The 19,307-nt window shown below is 39.7% G+C and overlaps 1 protein-coding gene across 11 annotated transcripts; it reads left to right on the top strand.

Moving 5' to 3' along the window:
• Nucleotides 1-2,530: 2,530 nt before the first annotated feature.
• PCMT1 (protein-L-isoaspartate (D-aspartate) O-methyltransferase) lies at nucleotides 2,531-19,030 on the top strand. 11 transcript variants are annotated; one of them, XM_081905216.1, is made up of 9 exons: nucleotides 2,531-2,774; nucleotides 9,680-9,784; nucleotides 10,098-10,129; nucleotides 11,092-11,196; nucleotides 12,830-12,950; nucleotides 13,678-13,763; nucleotides 14,388-14,557; nucleotides 16,375-16,472; nucleotides 18,241-19,030. In XM_081905216.1, exons 1-9 carry the CDS (start codon nucleotides 2,720-2,722, stop codon nucleotides 18,267-18,269), a joined length of 801 nt encoding a protein of 266 aa, XP_081761342.1. In that variant the 5' UTR covers nucleotides 2,531-2,719; the 3' UTR covers nucleotides 18,270-19,030. The 11 variants fall into 11 exon arrangements, 6 of the variants coding, with proteins under 6 accessions (XP_081761342.1, XP_081761340.1, XP_081761343.1 ...); XR_014166724.1 differs by having other exon boundaries at nucleotides 2,534-2,774; nucleotides 16,368-16,472; XR_014166725.1 differs by having other exon boundaries at nucleotides 2,534-2,774; nucleotides 16,368-16,484.
• The last annotated feature ends 277 nt before the right edge of the window (nucleotides 19,031-19,307 follow it).

Here is a 19,307-nt window from a genome sequence, read left to right as displayed (position 1 = left end):
TTTCCTGATATGTCGCTTCAAAATTATGGGATGATAGTGGTATTTGTATGGGTTGACGGATGTTTGCTCAGTTCTGGGAGAAAGAAGTGTGTACTGTATATACGTAAGTAAAATATGAGTGTTAGTACTGCATCAGCAAAAGAGAATGAACTGTATTTGGTTTGGAGGATTCATTTTTGTGCAAGACAAAAACAGCACTCGATTTCATGTGACAATCTCAATAGCATTGTATCCATGCCCCCAGATCTTACTTGCTCAGTCATATGTCTCACTGTGTTCAATGAGGTTTATTCTCAGATAACTATACATAGGGTTGTGGCTGTAAACTCAAACTGGGCCAGGAGTTATTGGTTATTATTTACTTTCAAAAATTATAATGGCTGATAGGTACTTAGCTCTGCATAGAAAAGGACTGAAAAATAGTATAGCATACATATCAGATAGCTTCTTGGCAGCTACTCTAGCCTCTATAAAAACTACATGATTTCAAGTGGTGTAGTTAGGTAATTTTAGACTCTGGACTTAAAAGTATTATGGAGGGTACCCTCTTTAGAAGGCAGTGTGTATTATTTTGTTACTTCAAAATGTGGTAAATCAGCCCTGAGTGGGGCCTTGAACTTTTGTTCCAAAGTTCTGCCCTCTAAGCAGTTTATGTAAGGTAATATTAAATATTCATAGGAAAATACTCATAAAATCAACACAACAAAAGTAGGCATAATATAATTATAATATATTTATCCTAATATAGATAAAAATCAACCTTCTTAAAAACAAATATATACAAAAAATAACATTTTTAGCAGACATTGCACACAGTACAACAAAGAAGTTTGCCTATAGGCAGGGAGTTCTGAAGAACTGTGCTGCCATAATAAAATATTTATTTATCTCAAGTGTGCAATGAACAGTAAATGGCTCTTGTTAAAATAATTCTCCCTCTCAGGTACATAAACTGCAGATTCTGGGATTCTTCCTCATCCAAATCTAGGCAAAGTTGAGGAAGTGTGAGCAATTACCAATAAATTAATTAAAGAAGCATGTTTCCCTCATTCTCCTCACAGGTTAGATGGAACAGCATTCTTGACCCTCTCCTTGACTTGGCTGTTTAACAAGAGTGCCTCTTCCTCTTTGGGTGGGCCTTATAACTTTAACCTATAAGTGCTATGTGCATACAGTGGTACCTCGGGTTACACACGCTTGAGGTTACAGATGCTTCAGGTTACAAACTCCACTAACCCAGAAATAGTACTTTGGGTTAAGAACTTTGCTTCAGGATGACAAGAGAAATTGTGCTCCGGTGGCGCAGCGGCAGCGGGAGGCCCCGTTAGCTAAAGTGGTGCTTCAGGTTAAGAACAGTTTCAGGTTAAGAACGGACCTCCGAAACAAATTAGGTACGTAACCCGAGGTACCACTGTACTTTAGGTGTGCCCTGCCTGGGGAGCTAAGTGAGTGCTGTGTTGTGTGTGCTCCCCTTCCTGTCCTTGGTGGGTTATGCTCCAAAACAGTGGTTGTGAGGAGCATAAAAGGATTCAGATCCCTGCCTGGAGGGATGCTTCAGAACTGGCAGTAGGGGTCAGTTTTGGCTGTGCCGCTTGGACTGATAAGAGTGGGGACAGAGTGGCATTGCCATGGCTGTTGTACGTATGGTGATGCAATGGTGTGTGCTGCAGATACTGTACACCTATCTTGCTGAGAGTTCATTGGCTCCCTCCATGGGTGGGCAGCATGTGGGCATACCTGGCATCGCAGTCGCAACTTAGTGGGCACTGGCTGTTTTCAGGGGTGTTGAGGACTTGTTTGCCATTTTTGTAGTGCATTTTCTCATTGGATGTGTTGTCCCTCCCAGCTGAGCACACACCAGATCCATCAGCAATTCCACAAACATTCCCCAGCCCTATCGTTTTAGTGGGCAACATCCTTGTAGCCCCTTTCTGTTGTTTCCACTGTCTCTTTTTGTATGTCACTGATTTTTTGTTGTTGTTAGGATTTTCTCTATGTTGTACCCAGTGCTGGGATTGGTGGGCTATGAATCTTTTTTCTTGATACATAAAAATCATGTGGCCCCATTACATATACTGTATGTCCTATGTGCCGCCGCCGCCACCACACGACAGAAAGCGTTTTGCGTCCAGCCAGGCGCGTATGTTGCGCTTTGCTCCCTGCCGGCGACGCTGCGAGACTTTTCACCCCCTAAAACTGAGCTCTGCCTCAAAAGCCTACCCACATTGCACTGCAAATAAAACTGCAAATGTGCCTTATGGGCCATGCCACGGTTATTTATAGCCCGACAGGAGAACCAGTCACATGCTTCCGTTTAAAGGAGCAGCCAGCTTCCCACAACCTCGGCTGCGAAGCCCCTCGCCGTCCTCCGCAACCCCAAGAACCCAGCCTCCTACCCCGCCCCTCCGCTCATCACCAAGAGGTTCCCCCCTTCCCGGCCCGCTCCCCTTTATTCCATGTACTGCGCCTGCGCACACCAGCCGCGGTTGCCCGGCGGCGGCGCCCGTTCAGAATGTCGAGCGCGCGGGGGGGCGGGGGAGCAGCCCCTCCCTCCGGCGGACGCGAGGCGGCGGCAGCGGCGGCGGCAGCTGCTGCTGCGGGAGGGAAGGAGGCGGCGCCTGTGTCGGCGCTGGAGGTTGTGTCCTTCCTGGGGAAACTGCTGTGCGCAGTCGCGGCACTGAAGGCGGCTCTCTACCTGCTCCGCAGAGTCTGTCTAGCTATGGCCTGGAAGTCAGGAGGCGCCAGTCACTCCGAGCTCATCCACAACCTCCGCAGTGAGTGCGTCTGGGGCCGGTGGCCAAGGAAGGGGGTGGGAGGAGGAGGAGGCAGAAGGAGGGGCCAGGGCGCGCGCAGTCCATTCATGTACCACACATAGACAAGCGCGCGCGAACCCCGTCGCTAGGGAGTGACCGTTAGTTGTCGGCCCTCAGAAGCGCGCGCCTTCGCCAACGGCCTTCGCGCCTGGCGGCTGCTGGAGACGAGGGCGGGTGGGCGGTCGCGAGCACCGCGAGGGGAGGGGAGAGAAAAGAGAGTCCCCGCAGTCGGGCGGGTGTGTCTCGGTGCGGCGCGAGCTTGCTTGAGGGCGGTGGCTTCTGTCGCCACTACTGGAAGAGAGCAGGGTTGAGTCCCTCCGCTGTTTCGCAAGCGGGGAAGCGGCAGCCTCGGCTGTCCACCCAGCTTCGCCGCTGGGCCCGGCAGTCGTGGTAGAGGTGCCTCTCTCTCTCTCCCGGTTCCGTTTCCGCTTCCCGCGTCTTAAGGGGGAAGGCAGCTAAACGGCCGGCTCTCAGCTGTGAGCATCGCGCATCGGACCTGCCAAACGCCCTTTTAATATAAAATTAATAAACATTATGCGGGTTACCTACTGCAGCAGGCATGTGTTATGTAGTTTCCCATTCACAGGTAAACAACCGATGCATAGCTCACAAAAGCCGGAAAGTTCCAGGTTTTTCAAGTCGTTAAAGGCAAAGTTAGGTTTCAGGTTCATGTGACTGCAGAGAAGAATGAAACCATCTAAATCTAAAATGTCCCTTGGATAGTGTGGCAGCTGCTCTTTCGCTCTCCCCTCAGTCATTATGCAACCGTCTAGTGAGTCTCTTGGGGTGCTTCTCATCAGTTCAGCTGTTAACATCTTTGTTTGCCTGGGAGCTGCCACCCATGTTAATGTGTGCTGCAAATGCGAATCCTATAATGAGAAAGTTGGATGAAATGGATAAGTTGTTGTTTTTATTTATTTACAATAATTGATTAACAGCCTAATAAAAAAATGTCACTTATTGGTGCACACAAAACAGATATCAATATACAATTCAACAAAATTTAAAAGCAGGTACGCATAACTTGTTTACATGGCCGGGTAGGCTTGCTGAAACAAAGTTTTTAGTCGGTGTCTAAAGCAACATAATGAAGGTGTTTGTTCAGTGCAAGTTTTGCGCATTGAAGCTGTGGAAGTAGGCACATAAGGGGCTAGATGACCCCACAGACAAACTGCTCCCAAGCTGTTACGGGCTTTATATGCTAATAGTAAGACCTTTAACTTGGCCTGATAGCAAATCAGCAGCTAGTGCAGTTCTTTGAGTTGCAGTGTAATATGCTAGTAGGTTCTCACTCCTGTCAGCGATAATGCTATAGCATTCTGCTCTGACTGCATCTTTCAGAGCAATCGCAAGGGAAGCCCTGTATATATCATATTTTAGTAATCCACTTTCATAATTACTAATTTCCTGGGTTTCTTTGGGCAAGCTATCCTAGTTGAGGAATGGCTGAAGCTGGTGGAAGGTGCTCCTAGCTATGGAGATCACCTGAGCTTAGTTAGTGAGAGCTGGGTCCAAGAATAACTCCAGACCATGTACCTGCATCTTCTGAGCAAGTGTAACTCCCATCCTTGGAGGCAACTGGCCCATTTCTGCGACACAGGAACCACTCACCCACAGAGCCTCAGCCTTGCTTGGGTCAAAGTTCTGTTTATTTGTCCTCATCCAGCCTACCATTGCATCCAGGCACTAGGCCACCACTTGTGCAGCCTTTCCTGTTTCAGATTTTATTGAGAAATAGAGCTGAGTGTTCTAATAGTCTTTTTATATGCTTTTTCTTACCCTGACACCATCTTTTGAGGGGTGGGAAAGGCATACAATAAATTATTATCAGCACCTTGTTTCAAATATCCTAATGACCATTCCTAGCAGCTTCATATAGACATTAAACAACATTGGTGATAGTATAACACCCTGTGGCACTGTCATGGGACCAAAAACCAGTTCCCTAGTCTTACTTTCTGGACCCGGTCCTGTAGGTAAAATTGCAACCCCCCGTAAGCTATTTATGGTTAATGGTAGCAAAGGAAGGACTTATTCCTCTTGTCCCATTCTCAGTAAAAGTGATTTATCAGGACAGCCAAGGCAGATTTGGTCACATGGCCAGGCCTAAACCCAGATTGGAATCAGTAGATAAACAGCATCCATAAATGCTTACTGGCACCTCCCCACCCCCCAATGTTAAAAGTGTGGCACTTACTGTACTGTATCAACTTCATGGTGAATTCTGGCACAGGGTTGATTTCTTTAGGAGTGGGTGTTGTTTCTTTCAAGTCATGGATCACCTCCTCACACTATGACGTGTTAACCATGCCCTCAGTCCAGCCAGTCACACCCCTCTGCTAGATTTAATAAGCCAAGAAGGAGCCATGGTTGGGCACAGAGCAGCAGGTGCCTTGTCAACATCACAGGCTGCATAAATCGAAAGTAATCCCACAACATATGACAATCTGCGGTAGTGATACCACAAATATAAATTAGTGATGTCATTTGTTTGACGGAGTTGTGATTTTTGTTTATTAAAGCATTTGGGGCTATTACTAAATTATATGGGTTTGTACAAAAAGCACCCAAATAAATGAGCAGCAGATCTCGAAAGTAAGAATTCCCATTCCTGTTCCATGAAGTATTTTACAGGAGAAGCTGGTTGGAAAAGATTTATAGGTCTTAGTCAAAAATCATTTGCAGCAGCTCTTGCTGTCTGTTCCTGTTTTCATATTGCAACTAAGCAAATAGCTTTAGTATCCTGTTTGTCGTATTTGGGAATGTAGCAAGTGATTTAGAGAGCAGAGTGAAAAACAGTTGGAATTTTTTTGAGATTTGTTTTATATTACATTGTATCTTAATACTTTTCCTGTTATATATGTCTATAAACTCATTATAGGACAGCAGCTTTTAAATTTTGGAGGCAGTTTTAGTATGTGTCAGTCTCTACTTGTGAAATAATACTGATAATTTTAATTTATTTATTCCCCGCCCATCTGGCTGGGTTACCCCAGCCACTCTGGGTGGCTTCCAACACATATAAAAACACAAAGAACATCAAATATTAATAGTAACAATCTGATATAATGTAAAAAAGTCACAACATATCAAATAAAGGAATATTCAATAATCCATTAGAATCTAATAGTAAGCAGTTGTTTACCATAAATAAATTGGGCATGTGGCTTTTTTTTATGCCTCTGACAACAGAGGAATTAGACCGCCAAGACCACATAACACCGGTCCTGAAAGACCTACATTGGGTTCCAGTACTTTTCCGAGCACATTTCAAAGTGTTGGTGCTGATCTTTAAAGCCCTAAACGGCCTTAGCTCAGTATACCTGAGGAGCGTCTCCACCCCCATCATTCATTGAGGTCCAGCTCCAAGGGCTTTCTGGTGGTTCCCTCACTGCGAGAAGCGAAGTTCCAGGATAACCAGGCAGAGGGCCTTCTCGGTAGGGGTGCCCGCCCTATGGAATGCCCTCTCATCAGATGTCAAGGAAATAAACAACTATCTGACTTTTAGAAGACATCTGAAGGCAGCCCTGTTTAGGGAAGTTTTTAATGTTTGATGATTTATTGTATTTTTTATATTTTGTTGGAAGCCGCCCAGAGTGGCTGGGGAAACCCAGCCAGATGGGTGGGGTTTTATTTATTTATTTGAGTGTACTTCTATAAAGGAAACATAACTTTGCAACATTCCGACTTCAACAGCACATGCATAGTTATATTTTATGACTGTGTATGTCCATAACACTCATTTTATTTTGTTTCTTATTTATCTATTTCCAGTATTTTATACTTATCCTTTGTAGAACAATATGCGTAGGTAGCCAAAAGGATCTAGGTCAATAAATATACAAAAATAACCATTAAGTGCGGAACAGGAGTCAAAGACAGCACCAGAAAGATTTAACTTAAGGAATTTAAATTTAACTAAAAAGAGAAGGTATGCTGAAGTTAATCTTTTCTGCCTGACCTGCCAAATATTTAAAAACATTTCTCTGTTAAGAACATATGGCTTCCTCCACCAACCCATCACTGGAAAATCAATTATACTGTCTAGCAAAGCAATAGCGTTTCCTGAGAATAGTGTAGGGAAGGTGGGCTTGTGTTATTTCTCTCCCTACGCCCCTCTCTTATTCTTGATGTTGTAGGGATGAAGAGTTAAAAGCTACATCATAGTTTATTAATAAGGTAGGGGTGTGAGCCGGGACTTAAATAAGCTGCAGATTTGTTTCAGAACCTTTTGCAACATAAATATGTATGGTGCTTGCAGGCAGGACAACAGCATGATGTAGTTTGAATTCTGCTACTAAATAATGAATATGACTCTTACTACTGAAAAACCTTGGAAAGTGTTACATAAATTCTAGTGCTGCTTTGCAAATTTTGGATGACAATTTCAGAATGATTTTCACCGCCCTAAAAATGATAGAAATGTGATAAAATGAAATAGTAAATATCCAGAAATGTGACACAGATAGGGTGGTATTCAGCTAGGTATTAGTGAACTCATTGAAATTAATGAGCATGACTAAATATTATTTTAGAACCTGATTCTTCCCCTGTAAAATCATGCTCAATTGTTGTTTTTAAATCTTCTGATCAAGAAGCTAACCAATCACTATGTCAAAGAGCACATTTACTTTCAAAATTCACCCTTAAAATAATTCTAGTTTGAAGTCTAGGGAAGAAATGATCTGAAAAATATATCTAGGCCCTTACAAAGCTCTGTTTTCTGTTGCAGCTACTAGTATGTGTTTTTGAACTTGTTTTTCGGTAACTCTCTAAAAAAAGAAAGAATTTTTTTTACTAGTAGTTAGTGCTCCACATCTGGGGTGAAATGTTAGTTATCAGACTGTTATTTTTCTCCCCTTCCCCCTTGTTATCTTCTAGTCATTTCCAGATTTTTTAAAAAACTGTTTTTCAAAATGAAATGTATTGGTGTTCCAACCCCCTTGCCTATGACTATTTTGTTCATTCTCACAGCAAAGTTGAACATATTATGGGTTTGAAGATTATTAAACAATTCATAGTTTCTTGAACTCTCTTCTCAGGTTTATCTAAAACTTGTACTGTTGCTGAACCACAATACAGTAGTGTAGTTCTTATTTTACGACATAGTTGGGAAGAGACCATAGTTCAGTACCTGAGCGCATTATATCACACAAAAGGTTCCCAGTTCAATCCCTGGCACCACCTGCTAAGTGGGTCAGGTAGCAGAGGAGAAAGACATCTGCCTAAGATACTGGAGCTGCCAATCAAAGTAGACAGAACTGGACTATGTGGACAAATAGCCCAACCTGGAATAAGGCAGTTTTTATTATCTTAGATGTTGCATAATTATTTCTTCAGCAAAAATATAGTTCTGCAATCCACAGAAACAGGGGCAAGCCTTAATTAGTTTAAAGTGAGGTAAGGAAGCTGGACCAAGAAGCAAATCTTGCTAAAGCAATATTTTAAGGAATAGGGACCATAGAGGTACTGTATTCTAATAATGAAACACGGTTATCATATTTAGTTGTAAATCTATTTTTATGCTGTTGCAGATGTACTCTGAAGCTTTTCTCATTTGTTCTTCTAAAAAATGGGAGGTTAGGAACTGGTTGACCAAAAAATAAATAAAACAACACACTTATTGAGGGGGTGGGAACCAGCATGACTTGGTCTCAGCGCTAAACATGTGCTGATATAATGCTTGTCAACAAAGGTACCATAGTCCCAGCCACTAAATCAGTAATCAAGGCAGACAGGAACTGGATTGTACATTGTGGATGTTAATTCAATTTTTCCTCATTGACAACTATGCTGAAATAAGATTAGAAGATACACTCTCAGGGTAAATCCCCATCTAGAGTTCACATATTTTCTTTCTGAAAACTGTGGCACATTTTTCAGAGTGTGGAACTGAAGAGACTCAGATGTGTTGATACACATTGGATTTGCCAGGCTTTATATAACTCAAAGAGCTGCAGTGGTCTATTCTTTGCTGTGTTAGAACAAGTATAGCTGAATTTTGGTTACATGTGTTCTCTGCTGCAGTCCCATTCCTGCCTGTATTTCAGTGCTCTATGTGCTTAGCTGCTCTGCTAAAGAAGAACTTAGGAAATGTGGCACATAACCTTAGCAAGGGGGGATCAATCCAGAAACAGTCAATCACAGGCCAAAGTCCTAGATGAGGAATTTGTCCAAACAGGCAAGACTAATATTTGGCCCACCCCAAAATTCAGGTTTTATCTGGAAGCACTTACACCCAGGCCATCTCTAGAATAACAAAGGGACTGGCAGGGATAGGATAAAGCGCTTTCTCCACTCTGAACCCTTAAATAGCTGACTATAACAATAACATCAGCACTACGCAGTCCAGAAGACTCATGGTCCAACTCCTAATTTATTTTGACAGTAGGTTTTCATAGTAATGTTGAAGTGATGAATGTCGGCTTCCATAATTTGCAGATAAACTAACATGGGCATAATGTATATCACTGCTGTAGGCTATATTTTAAAGTAGCATCTTCCTGAAGTTCCCCGATGTGAGTTGGTTCACTTCAGAGCCGCTGAAGAAAGGAAAAGCCAAAACATTTTGCTATAAGAAAGTAATCTCTTTTTTATAATCTCTTTTGTAATAAATATACTGTATACTGTAATAAATATACTGTTTCAGTAATTAACTCAATCCTTCCTGATTCATAGCAGACATTTGCATTACTGTTTGATGCTTGAAAAATTCTCTCCTATAAACTTTTACAACTGAGCATTACATCAGTTGACTGACCACTTGTGTTTTTTTCTGAAGACTGTGGTACATTTTATTTTGTAGTTTCAGTATAATGGTATTGTGGAATAATATTCCCTTATATTTTGATTTGCCTTTCTTCCAGAAAATGGAATAATCAAGTCAGATAAAGTATTTGAAGTAATGCTTGCAACAGACCGCTGCCATTATGCAAAATGCAACCCATATATGGATTCTCCTCAATCAATAGGTATGAAAATTATGTATTCAAAGTCTTTAACGATGACTAAAAGCTTTATTTTCCTAAGGCCTTGTTGTGTTGAACCAAAGGTGAACTGTTCCAAAAGTGTTGCAAATGCTATCTCGGTAGTCAAGATAACTCCAGAATTAAATGGTGGTTGTTGTAGCAATGATTTGCTCTTGGAAACTGTTTCTTTGTCATTATAATTCTTCAGATATGATATATTTAAGTCCTCACTTGTTGTCTAGCAAAGGTGCTAATGTTGAACATTTTGATAAGTGAGCTGTTTTGTTACTCATATCATTCTTTAAATGTTTTATAGGATTTCAAGCAACAATCAGTGCTCCACACATGGTAAGCGTTATATTTATATACTGTCAGCCTGACTCCTTTAACAACTAAACTTTCATTTTCCTCTTTCTACCCTTATGAAACACCCCAGTGTAGTACATGGTGGGGGGAACCCTAATGCTTATCCCCCATACCCTTTTTAAGTTACAGATAGGTAGCTGTGTTGGCATGCCATAGATACACTGAAACAGTTTCATTGTATCTGAAGAAGTGTGCATGCACACGAAAGCTCATACTAATGACAAACTTAGTTTCTAAGGTTGTACTGGAAGGAATTTTTTTATTTTGTTTCGACCCTTTTTAAGGATACTGTTAGTTGTTAGTGGTTTGAGAAGGTAGGTTTTTTTCTCTCCCTCATGTTTTTCTTTGTGGGTGGGGTTGGCTTCCAACTGTGACACCTGTTAACATTCCATATCATAGTTGCTGTCAATAGTAGACTTGATTGATAGATTCACAGTCTGCCTGGCACAAGTTTCTTTTGAATGCTTTTCTGTCTTTCTGTGTCTAGGCTCATTCTGTAAGCTCAATAGATTTTATTAGGGTTTATAGAGAAAAATACAAAACTTAATAGCAAATATTAAGCTCATTATTAACCTTTGGGGGTCCTAAAAGCTATTTTTTATTTAGTAACATATTTCTGTGTATCCTGGGCTTGATCCTCTGAACTGTTATTGTGTAAATGGACAATTCTGAAATCAAATTTGGGTAGATAAAGGGTTTGGGGATCTTTCTACATTTACAAATTGACAGTTGACATACTTATCTTTATGTGGTTTGAAACTGTAGCTGTTAAATTGTGAAATTGTTTGATATCTATAACAGCTTGATTGAGTTAAGTTACTGGATTCTCTGTAGGGAATTGCATAGTTTGAATTCTTTATGAAAGAACATAAAATCATAGCATTGTACATTGGGCAAAACCAAAAATAAAATACCAACATCTTTTCCTTTTTTCCTTTGGTCAGCATGCATATGCTCTAGAACTCCTATATGAACAATTACATGAAGGAGCCAAAGCCCTTGATGTAGGATCTGGAAGTGGAATTCTTTCTGCATGCTTTGCACGAATGGTGAGAGGACAATTCTTAACCACTTACAATAAATATATGACTCTTGTTAGGTTTCTGTGTGCATTACAAAATGCTTTATTTTTTATGTCTTTACAAGAGAATTGCAAGGACTTGATTCTGATATTATTTTATACTTTTAGAAGGATAGGTATTTTTGGGTACCTTTACAGCAATGCCTTACTGTTTCAATAAAGTCCAGCTCATAAATTTCAGTAAAGAACATGAAGCAATACTAGCTCAAATCAGCTCATATTTTTGTTTTTTGTATTTAATGCCACCTAATAGTTGGATTGAATATTTTGAAGAAAGAACAGCCTATGAAGTATGGAAGTACTCCATTCTGGGGCAAGTTCCTGTGTAATGCTTAGTAAATATAATCTGAAAAGGATGCTTTAAAACAGGGCTAGGGATCCTCAGGGCTAAGGGATCCCTCCAGACCTCTCTGTCTGGCTCTTGGGACTCTCCCCCAGTGAAGCCCATCCTCAGACCTCACTGGCCCTGCTCTGCACCCTCCTTAAGTGCTTTTACCTTGCTGGAATATGCATTGTGAAAAGGCCTCTTGTCTGCCTGGGTAGAAAATGCAGAGATGTGTAGAAGCATTTGACTTGTATGTGGCTGGAATAAAGCTTACTGTACAAATGTAAGAATTGCATCCATTGCTCTGCTGACTTGTTGCCTCTGGCCCATTGACCATCAGCATGCAGGTTCCCCAGAAGGTTGCTCATGAGGCATTCATGCTGCAAAATGTTTCACATCCCCACTTCAATACCTTCCTCAGTGATTTTTCTTACTGATCATGTAAGGAAGCAAGCAGGGGTGTGCAGGATTTTCTGTTTCTATTTTCTTTTGCAGAGTGTGCGATGTGTATGACATGCCATTAATATAGAAGTAGACTCCAGACTCTGCATTCTTTTTTTAACATCAACTTGCAACATGGAACACACTCTTATTTTTTTAAAAAAACCCCACCATATTTCTTTCCCATAATCTTGTAAGAAAAAAAGAACTGCCAAGGTCCATCTAGTTCAGTATTCTTTTTCCAGCTAGTGGCTTCTTTCCATCATCTCAGTATATCTTAAGAAACCCTGAACTTTAAAAAAGTTGCCTTGTCACCTGTGTAATCCTGCTTAGGTGAATCAGCAGTCAATACTAGTGCTGAACAGATTATATTCTATTACATTTCAAATGCCAATAGAATGTTAAGTTTTAAAAAAAGTTCTGTACATAACAAAATAAGTTGCTATTCATGTATTTCATAGTAAAACTGCTAACATGCAACACTGGTTTGAGGCCTTAAAATATTCATATCTTCTTGGAATGTTAATTACAATATATTAATATGAAAAAAAATATTGGGAAATGACTTCGTAAGTATGGACCATGAGAAACTCTAAAGTATTTATGGCAATAACTTTATTAGAAGAAACTTGCATGCCAAACATTCTAAGGCAAAATGGATGTGAAACTGGGGGAAGAGAAACAGATAGACAGATACAGTAATAGGAAAAAGCCGTATTAGGTTTTATCCTTCATCTCCTGTAGCCTTTGCTTATAACTTCAATTGAAAGTAAAAGTAAGAAACTGAATACATACATAGTACATTCCATACCAAAATAAACTTGTTTTGTTTCAGGTTGGTCCCAAAGGACAAGTTGTAGGAATTGATCATATCAAAGAGTTGGTAGATGACTCAATAAATAATGTTAAAAAGGATGATCCCCTATTGTTATCTTCAGGAAGAGTGAAACTGATTGGTAAGTACTGGAGTATATTAACAGTAAAAAATAGGTATAGGAATATGCTTGTTCAATGCAGGATCTTACTTTTTGTAGTAGGTTTTCTGTGAAATATATACAACTAGAGTAGTTAGGTTTACTATCCAACTTATATAATTTTATTTAATTATTATGTTTACTTTTTGATGGGTTTTTTTAAACAAAAACCTTCCAAGCCCACTAATAACTTCATTTTCAGTTACATGTGCTTAGGTCTGTAATCTTTTGCAAGCCACTGTGCTTAGTGACCAGGTCATGGGATCTGATCTAAGAAGTTTAGCGTTGGCACAGAGTCATAGTCTTTCAAACTGGGTTTCATTTGTGGGTCCACTCTGTAAAAGTGTTTCCTCTTTATGGCACTGCAGTTGCACAAGAGCAGAAATCACTAGGAGCCCTTTCCAATCCTCATATACAGCTGCCTTTTGTTGTGTCCACATCTGGCTGCATTTAGTGAACTACTGCTGTTTGGTACTAATTCCCTGGAACCCAGGTCGTTCATTCCCAGTAGAAATTTCAGTTGGGAATCTGATTAAAATTTAGGAGGCTAATTATGGCTGTTTTTAATTTCAACATTTTTTTGCTGGTTCCACATAAACTCATAAACTTAGTTAAGATTTCATCTATGAGTTCAGTGTCTTGAATAAGCCGAGGACAATATGAAGACAGCTTTTCCTCATCCTTGTATATATCTTTTCTCCCCTTGTAGTGGGAGATGGAAGGTTGGGATATTCTGAAGAAGCTCCATATGATGCTATTCATGTAGGAGCTGCTGCACCAGTTGTTCCCCAAGCAGTAAGTGATTTATACATATATATGGTACATATTGTTTGCTATGATTTTTCTTTATTAATTGAAATGATTAATTGGATGCTTATACCTGCTTTAAACGATGGGCTTTTTAATTAGATTTCATTAAATGAAACACATTCCAACAGTGGAATTTGATTTGGTATACTAATAGGTGATGTTGATGTTTTTTGGAATTGGGAGTGCTGGTGGTTTGGAAATGAAAAGCTTTGCACAGTGCAGGCCCAAATCCCTTTTAATTTTGTCAAGGCAAATAAAGATTGGGGCATTCCAAACTATCCCCTCTCCTTTTACCTGTTTCCAGAACTTAGCTTCCAGCAATTTTTCAGGGGGAAGGGCTAGAACTGTGGGCTGTGTCTCAGACCATTAGGTCTAAAAGCTCTTACCATCAAGGAGTATAATACAGTATTCTTTGTTATTTTACATTGTACAAGGTAGGGATCTTAGAGTTGTATCCAACTAAGTAATTAAGACTCAAGAGCAGGCCCATTGAAATTAATAGACCTAAATTAGTAATTTCCATTAATTTCAATGGGTCTGCTTTGAGTATAACTAACACTGCTTAGGAGTACACTTGCTGTGAATAATTAACTTTTTATTTATTTATAGCTTATAGATCAATTAAAGCCTGGTGGAAGGTTAATATTACCTGTTGGACCCGCTGGAGGAAACCAGATGCTGGAACAGTACGATAAGCTAGAAGATGGCAGTGTCAAAATGAAGCCTCTGATGGGAGTGATATATGTGCCTTTAACAGATAAGGAGAAGCAGTGGTCCAGGTGGAAGTGATTTTCTGTTCAACTTTCTTCTTCCACACACTTACACATACAAGGTGAAAGGGTCTTGAATCTTGATTCTTAAGACATAGCTTGCCAAGGCTGCTTTTGCTCCCTGCTTTCTGCTTGACTGTACCACCAAAAGCAACCTCTTGCATTGTTACATCACCACATGCAAGTTTTTGTGTGTCTCATTAAATGCTGGGGAAAATACCATTGCATTGATTGCGTTTATTTCATTTTTCATTATAACTTGTGTCTTCTTGAGGTTCTCTAGTATAAGCTAAAAATATTACCTACATTTTGAGACTAAAGTATTCCCAAAATAAAGAAGTTCTTATTGGTGTCTTGGGTTAGATTTTGATAAGTATGCATTATATGCAAGGTGCAATAGATCAGACTGTGTTTCACACTGCAAGTGTCTGCCTGACTTCTATAAAGGAAAGGGATTTCCCAGTTTTCAAAAGTCAAACATTGCTCAGAAACCTTTAGAGCAAGCAATCTAATTATGGATATTTTTACATGTTAGTTGTTTATCTTTAAGACAAGTTCACTATAGTTGATCAAAAGCAACCCAAGCCAAATACTTTACATTTGCTATTTTAAAAGAAGATGGTATTGGATGTGTGATAATGTTTGTCATATTTTCTTCAAGCTGACAAACTGTTCATTTTCAACAAGCTACCAGGTCTCAGAGATTTTTAACTCTGGGAGCTGTCAGGGTTTGTGGATAGCTTTGTAGTTTAGGGCACACATAACAGAGTAGTCAGTGCTAAAAAGGTGCCTGTCATTAGCATGCATATGAATAAGCCAGCAGTCCTTCACTGCTGGCTAGATAGAAATGCTTGTGAACTGTCTTTGTTGATGAGACAAACACATGCCTGATTAGCACTCCAAATCTATAAAGTTTTACTTTGACATTTAATAAAAATGTCGCATTTCTAGACACTTTACAGCTGTAGAAATGTCTGTGCAAAAATAAACTAATTAATTTTGCTTTTCTGCCTTCAATGGAAGGCCCACTGTTTTGTGAGAACAGTATTGAGCTACTGCGTAGCATACCGATAACTTCATGAATGAATTGCTGCTGACCAAAAGCTGCTACAGAAAGCTTGTTTCATATTCAGAGACCTAGATTCTGCTGAGCAAATTAATATTTGCTATTTGTTTAAATTCTGTATTAATATTTTATTGATGGATAGCCTTTGCTTCCAAAGTAGATTTAGTACAGCCTTATAACTTATTACTGCTACTAAAAAAACTGAGCCTATGACAAGCAACAGTTACCTCTAGGTTAGTGTGCAATTTCCCATTTTCACCAAAATAGTGTTTGGGTTTTTTTGCTGATAATGGAGAGATAGCTCTACACAGCTAGCATAGGCTGTGTATAGCCCTCTTAGCCTCAAAAAACTGCTGGCAACAGATGCATGGTATTCACATTCTCCCACTCAGTGAAGGTTGCATATTTGGTTATGTCCTTGTAACGTCCTGGGTAGAAGCAGAAACCTTCACCCCTGCAGTTGCTGTTTGGAAGGCAGATAGCTATATTTTCTGTTTTTATGTAATAGATAGATTAAGGAGATATGGTGTAGTGTGTCATAAAATAGGAAGGTCTTCTTTTCATTAAAATCTCCATTAAAGCTAAACACTTTTGAACTTAGCTATTAGTCTATCCATTAATTGAAAACTGACTGAAGTGCCTCAAACAGAACCTCCATTTGGAAATTGGTTATAAATATTGACAGATCTGAATGAAGCCTACTGAAGATCATGAAGTTGTTGCAACAGTCATTAATACAGATATTGCTTAAAGAATTTAGAAACATCAGAGCAACTGGAAGAAGATTCAGTTTACAAAAATGTCAGCTAGCACTCCCGAGATACAAGCTAACAGCTAGTGCAGTGAAGAAAATGCAGAGTGAGTAAGCTGGTCAGTAGGTTTTATGCTTACATTTCAATTAATCTCCAGTATCTCCCTACCTGTAGGGATCAAGCCATGTGTCTAGTTATTTGCACATTGGACACTTCGTTGTGAGAGAGGCTGGATTGGAGCCAGTTCACATAACTGCTTTCTTTTCCCAAGCCTTACTTTTTACAGCACTCTGTTGTGGTGATAGATATGGCTGTCATCACAAGGTGATTGCATAAATCAGTCTATTTAAATACTGCTCATCAAAGTAATTGTATTTCAGAATGAGCTCACAAACTAAAATGTACATCCGTTTATTTGAATGTCTGTAAAATTCTAAAAGGTTTCAATTTGAACCACCACAAATATAATCATGAGGAAATCATATCAGGGTTGTGCTTTTGCTGCAAAAGTTCTTAAGCCACAAAAATGCAAGTCTCCAGAAGACCATGACCACAAGACACAATTCCACCTCAGATGTCCTTGCTGCTGCTCCTTTGCTCTGCTTTACACCCCAAATCATTGCATGGCTTTTTCTTGGATTATATTTCTCCCCACAACCAGTGACTGCACGAGAAAAAAATGGGGGCACAGAAGGGGCTGAGCATATAGTGGGCGAGTTGTTTTCTGAAATTAACATAACAGAATATGCTAATGACAGCAAGGTGGAGGCGGGTCAAGCTCCTTGTTTGGGGGGGGCACTCCAAAGAGTTGATAGAGTAGCAGTAGTAAGAAGTCGTGTATATGGTTTCTGACATTTATGTACACTTTTACTTGGCCTGTTAGAAAGATACTTGAATACTGTATTTGTATAATCACTATTGATATAGAAGAAGCTACCCACATCTATTCCACTCTGAATTTTTGTCCTTGGCTTCAGGTCTTTCAGTGGTATAGGTACTATTTAGTCCTGGATCAGTTAAAATCAGTTGAGAAAGATGTTCTGAAAAACAAGCAGTATTTTATAATTTGTATTGCTCTGTGATTGGCTACTGCTTTGGTCCATGCCTCATCCTTATAACAGTGAACTCAAAGGCTCTGTTCTTTCTGGTTTGTGGATAGGGAACTATAGCTGAAGCAAAGTAACTAGTTCAAACCCCCTCGGCAAGTCCATGACTTGAACTGAACTCCTCAGATTTAAGTCTACCATATTGCGGGCCAACTAGACTTCAAGTGCAGATGCAGACCCTGTTTCCTTTTCAAAAAAAACAAATTAGCATTAAGAGGCAATGAAAAGCAGCAGGAGTAGTTGAAGAGTTTAAGCCTTTCCTTGCTTGCTGTTTCTCAGCTACATATATCCTCCTGCCACTCTCCACAAGGATCTCACAAACTCAATGCCTTGTTTGCCCCAGGGTGGTCTGCATTCCTCTGGACAGAACAGGGTCTCCCTGTTCACTGGATGGGGAGCCTGTTATCAACACTGTGAAGTCTAATTTTGAACTTAGGTTTCACATTTTGCAGCCTTTGGTGCAGGTTCCAAGAATAACTAGACTATAATGGCAAATGAATCTACAGTATATGGCTTACAGAGAGCTAAGGCATTCTCTTCTTCAGTAAAAAGGTAGACTTGTGATTTTACAGCTAATGGTATTTTAAATGACATTGACGGAAGCATAGGAGGTATTTTTGCTTTGATTTATGTGCACTACTAGTTTGATGTTCTTGACCCTTCTTTTGGCTTAAGTACCTTAACAGGCTTATGCAATTTTGCTGCAATATCTGAGAACGAGTTTAATTTTGAGGAGTTAAACTTGTAATTTTTGTCCTCTTTTTGCAGGGATGAAATGTAAAAGCTACGTCATCTGACCCAAACATAGTGTTAACAGTGGACTGCTCATCTCCAATTCTTAAAAGCTTTTCAAAACCAACAGCATTGCAGCTTGTTTTGGACTTTGTTACACTGTTATCAGCATGGAAAAGTGTGGTGTTTTTTATTTTGTAGAAGTTAATGCAAGTTTGATAATGAACTGATGGAAAGTTTAAATTTGGGCAAATGTTTCTTTTCAACATGCCCTTATTTTCACCTGTTTAAAGAAGTGTAATATGTCTGCAGAAAGCCAGACAGACCTGCGATTTGTTATCTTCTTTATTTTGGATTGGGAAACGTTCTGAACACTTCTTTCAGCTCCAGTGTTCGTCCATCAAACCGCTTATCTGCACTTTCTGACACTACATGCACACTATATGGTTCCTGTGTTCAGCTGTCTTCTAGATGCTACTAAAATGAGATGAAGTTCTTCTAAGCTTTCAGCGTGGTGTCATAGACTAGCATGTAGTATATACAATCAGCTGCTTTCTTCCCTTTAAAAATCAGATATCGTGTATATAAACTTCAAGACATCAGAAGTGACAGCTCTTGTTGAATACACTGCTGTTCAAGATGGACATAACTGACATAGTTTTCTCCCTTTTACTTGTAGAATAACTTAGAGGTTTATAGTAGAGTATTGTTTGCAAATTTGATGTACCTGAATTTAAAACTGTATAACAAATACTGTGTAAGCTATGTCCTAATCATTGAACAGTTTATGCAATGCTGCTTTGCCAAATAAAATTCAAAACAAAAAGGGTTTGCAAGTGCTATTTTTAATGAGAATGCTAAACATTAGAAAAGACTTTTACCAACAACTAATTTTCAGAAGTGTGAAAGTTCTCGTGTGATCCTTATGTTGTTTTTGAAAAACATGTTCACTTTCTCCTGTTGTACCTGCAAGAAGACGCTTGCTTTTTTTTAAAAAAGCAACACACCTTGAGTGCTTATTGTAACAGAAGGGTGTGGTTTTGTGTGCAGCTGTTGCTACCTATCAGTTAGTGTACATAATCCCTGATGTTTCAAAGATAGGG

The sequence above is a fragment of the Podarcis melisellensis genome, assembly GCF_964234715.1.
Source record: "Podarcis melisellensis genome assembly, chromosome: 3".
NCBI classification, from domain to species: Eukaryota; Metazoa; Chordata; class Lepidosauria; order Squamata; family Lacertidae; genus Podarcis; species Podarcis melisellensis.
This window is presented reverse-complemented; position numbering and strand designations above follow the sequence as displayed.

What these genes read in the sequence shown, in the direction of transcription:
- PCMT1 (XM_081905216.1), top strand. Translation starts at nt 2,720, where the DNA reads ATGGCCTGGAAGTCAGGAGGCGCCAGTCACTCCGAGCTCATCCACAAC. An exon ending in GCTCATCCACAACCTCCGCA is followed by an intron (nt 2,775 to 9,679) that starts GTGAGTGCGTCT and finishes CCTTTCTTCCAG; the next exon opens with AAAATGGAATAATCAAGTCA. An exon ending in TGCAGTGAAGAAAATGCAGA is followed by an intron (nt 16,473 to 18,240) that starts GTGAGTAAGCTG and finishes CTCTTTTTGCAG; the next exon opens with GGATGAAATGTAAAAGCTAC.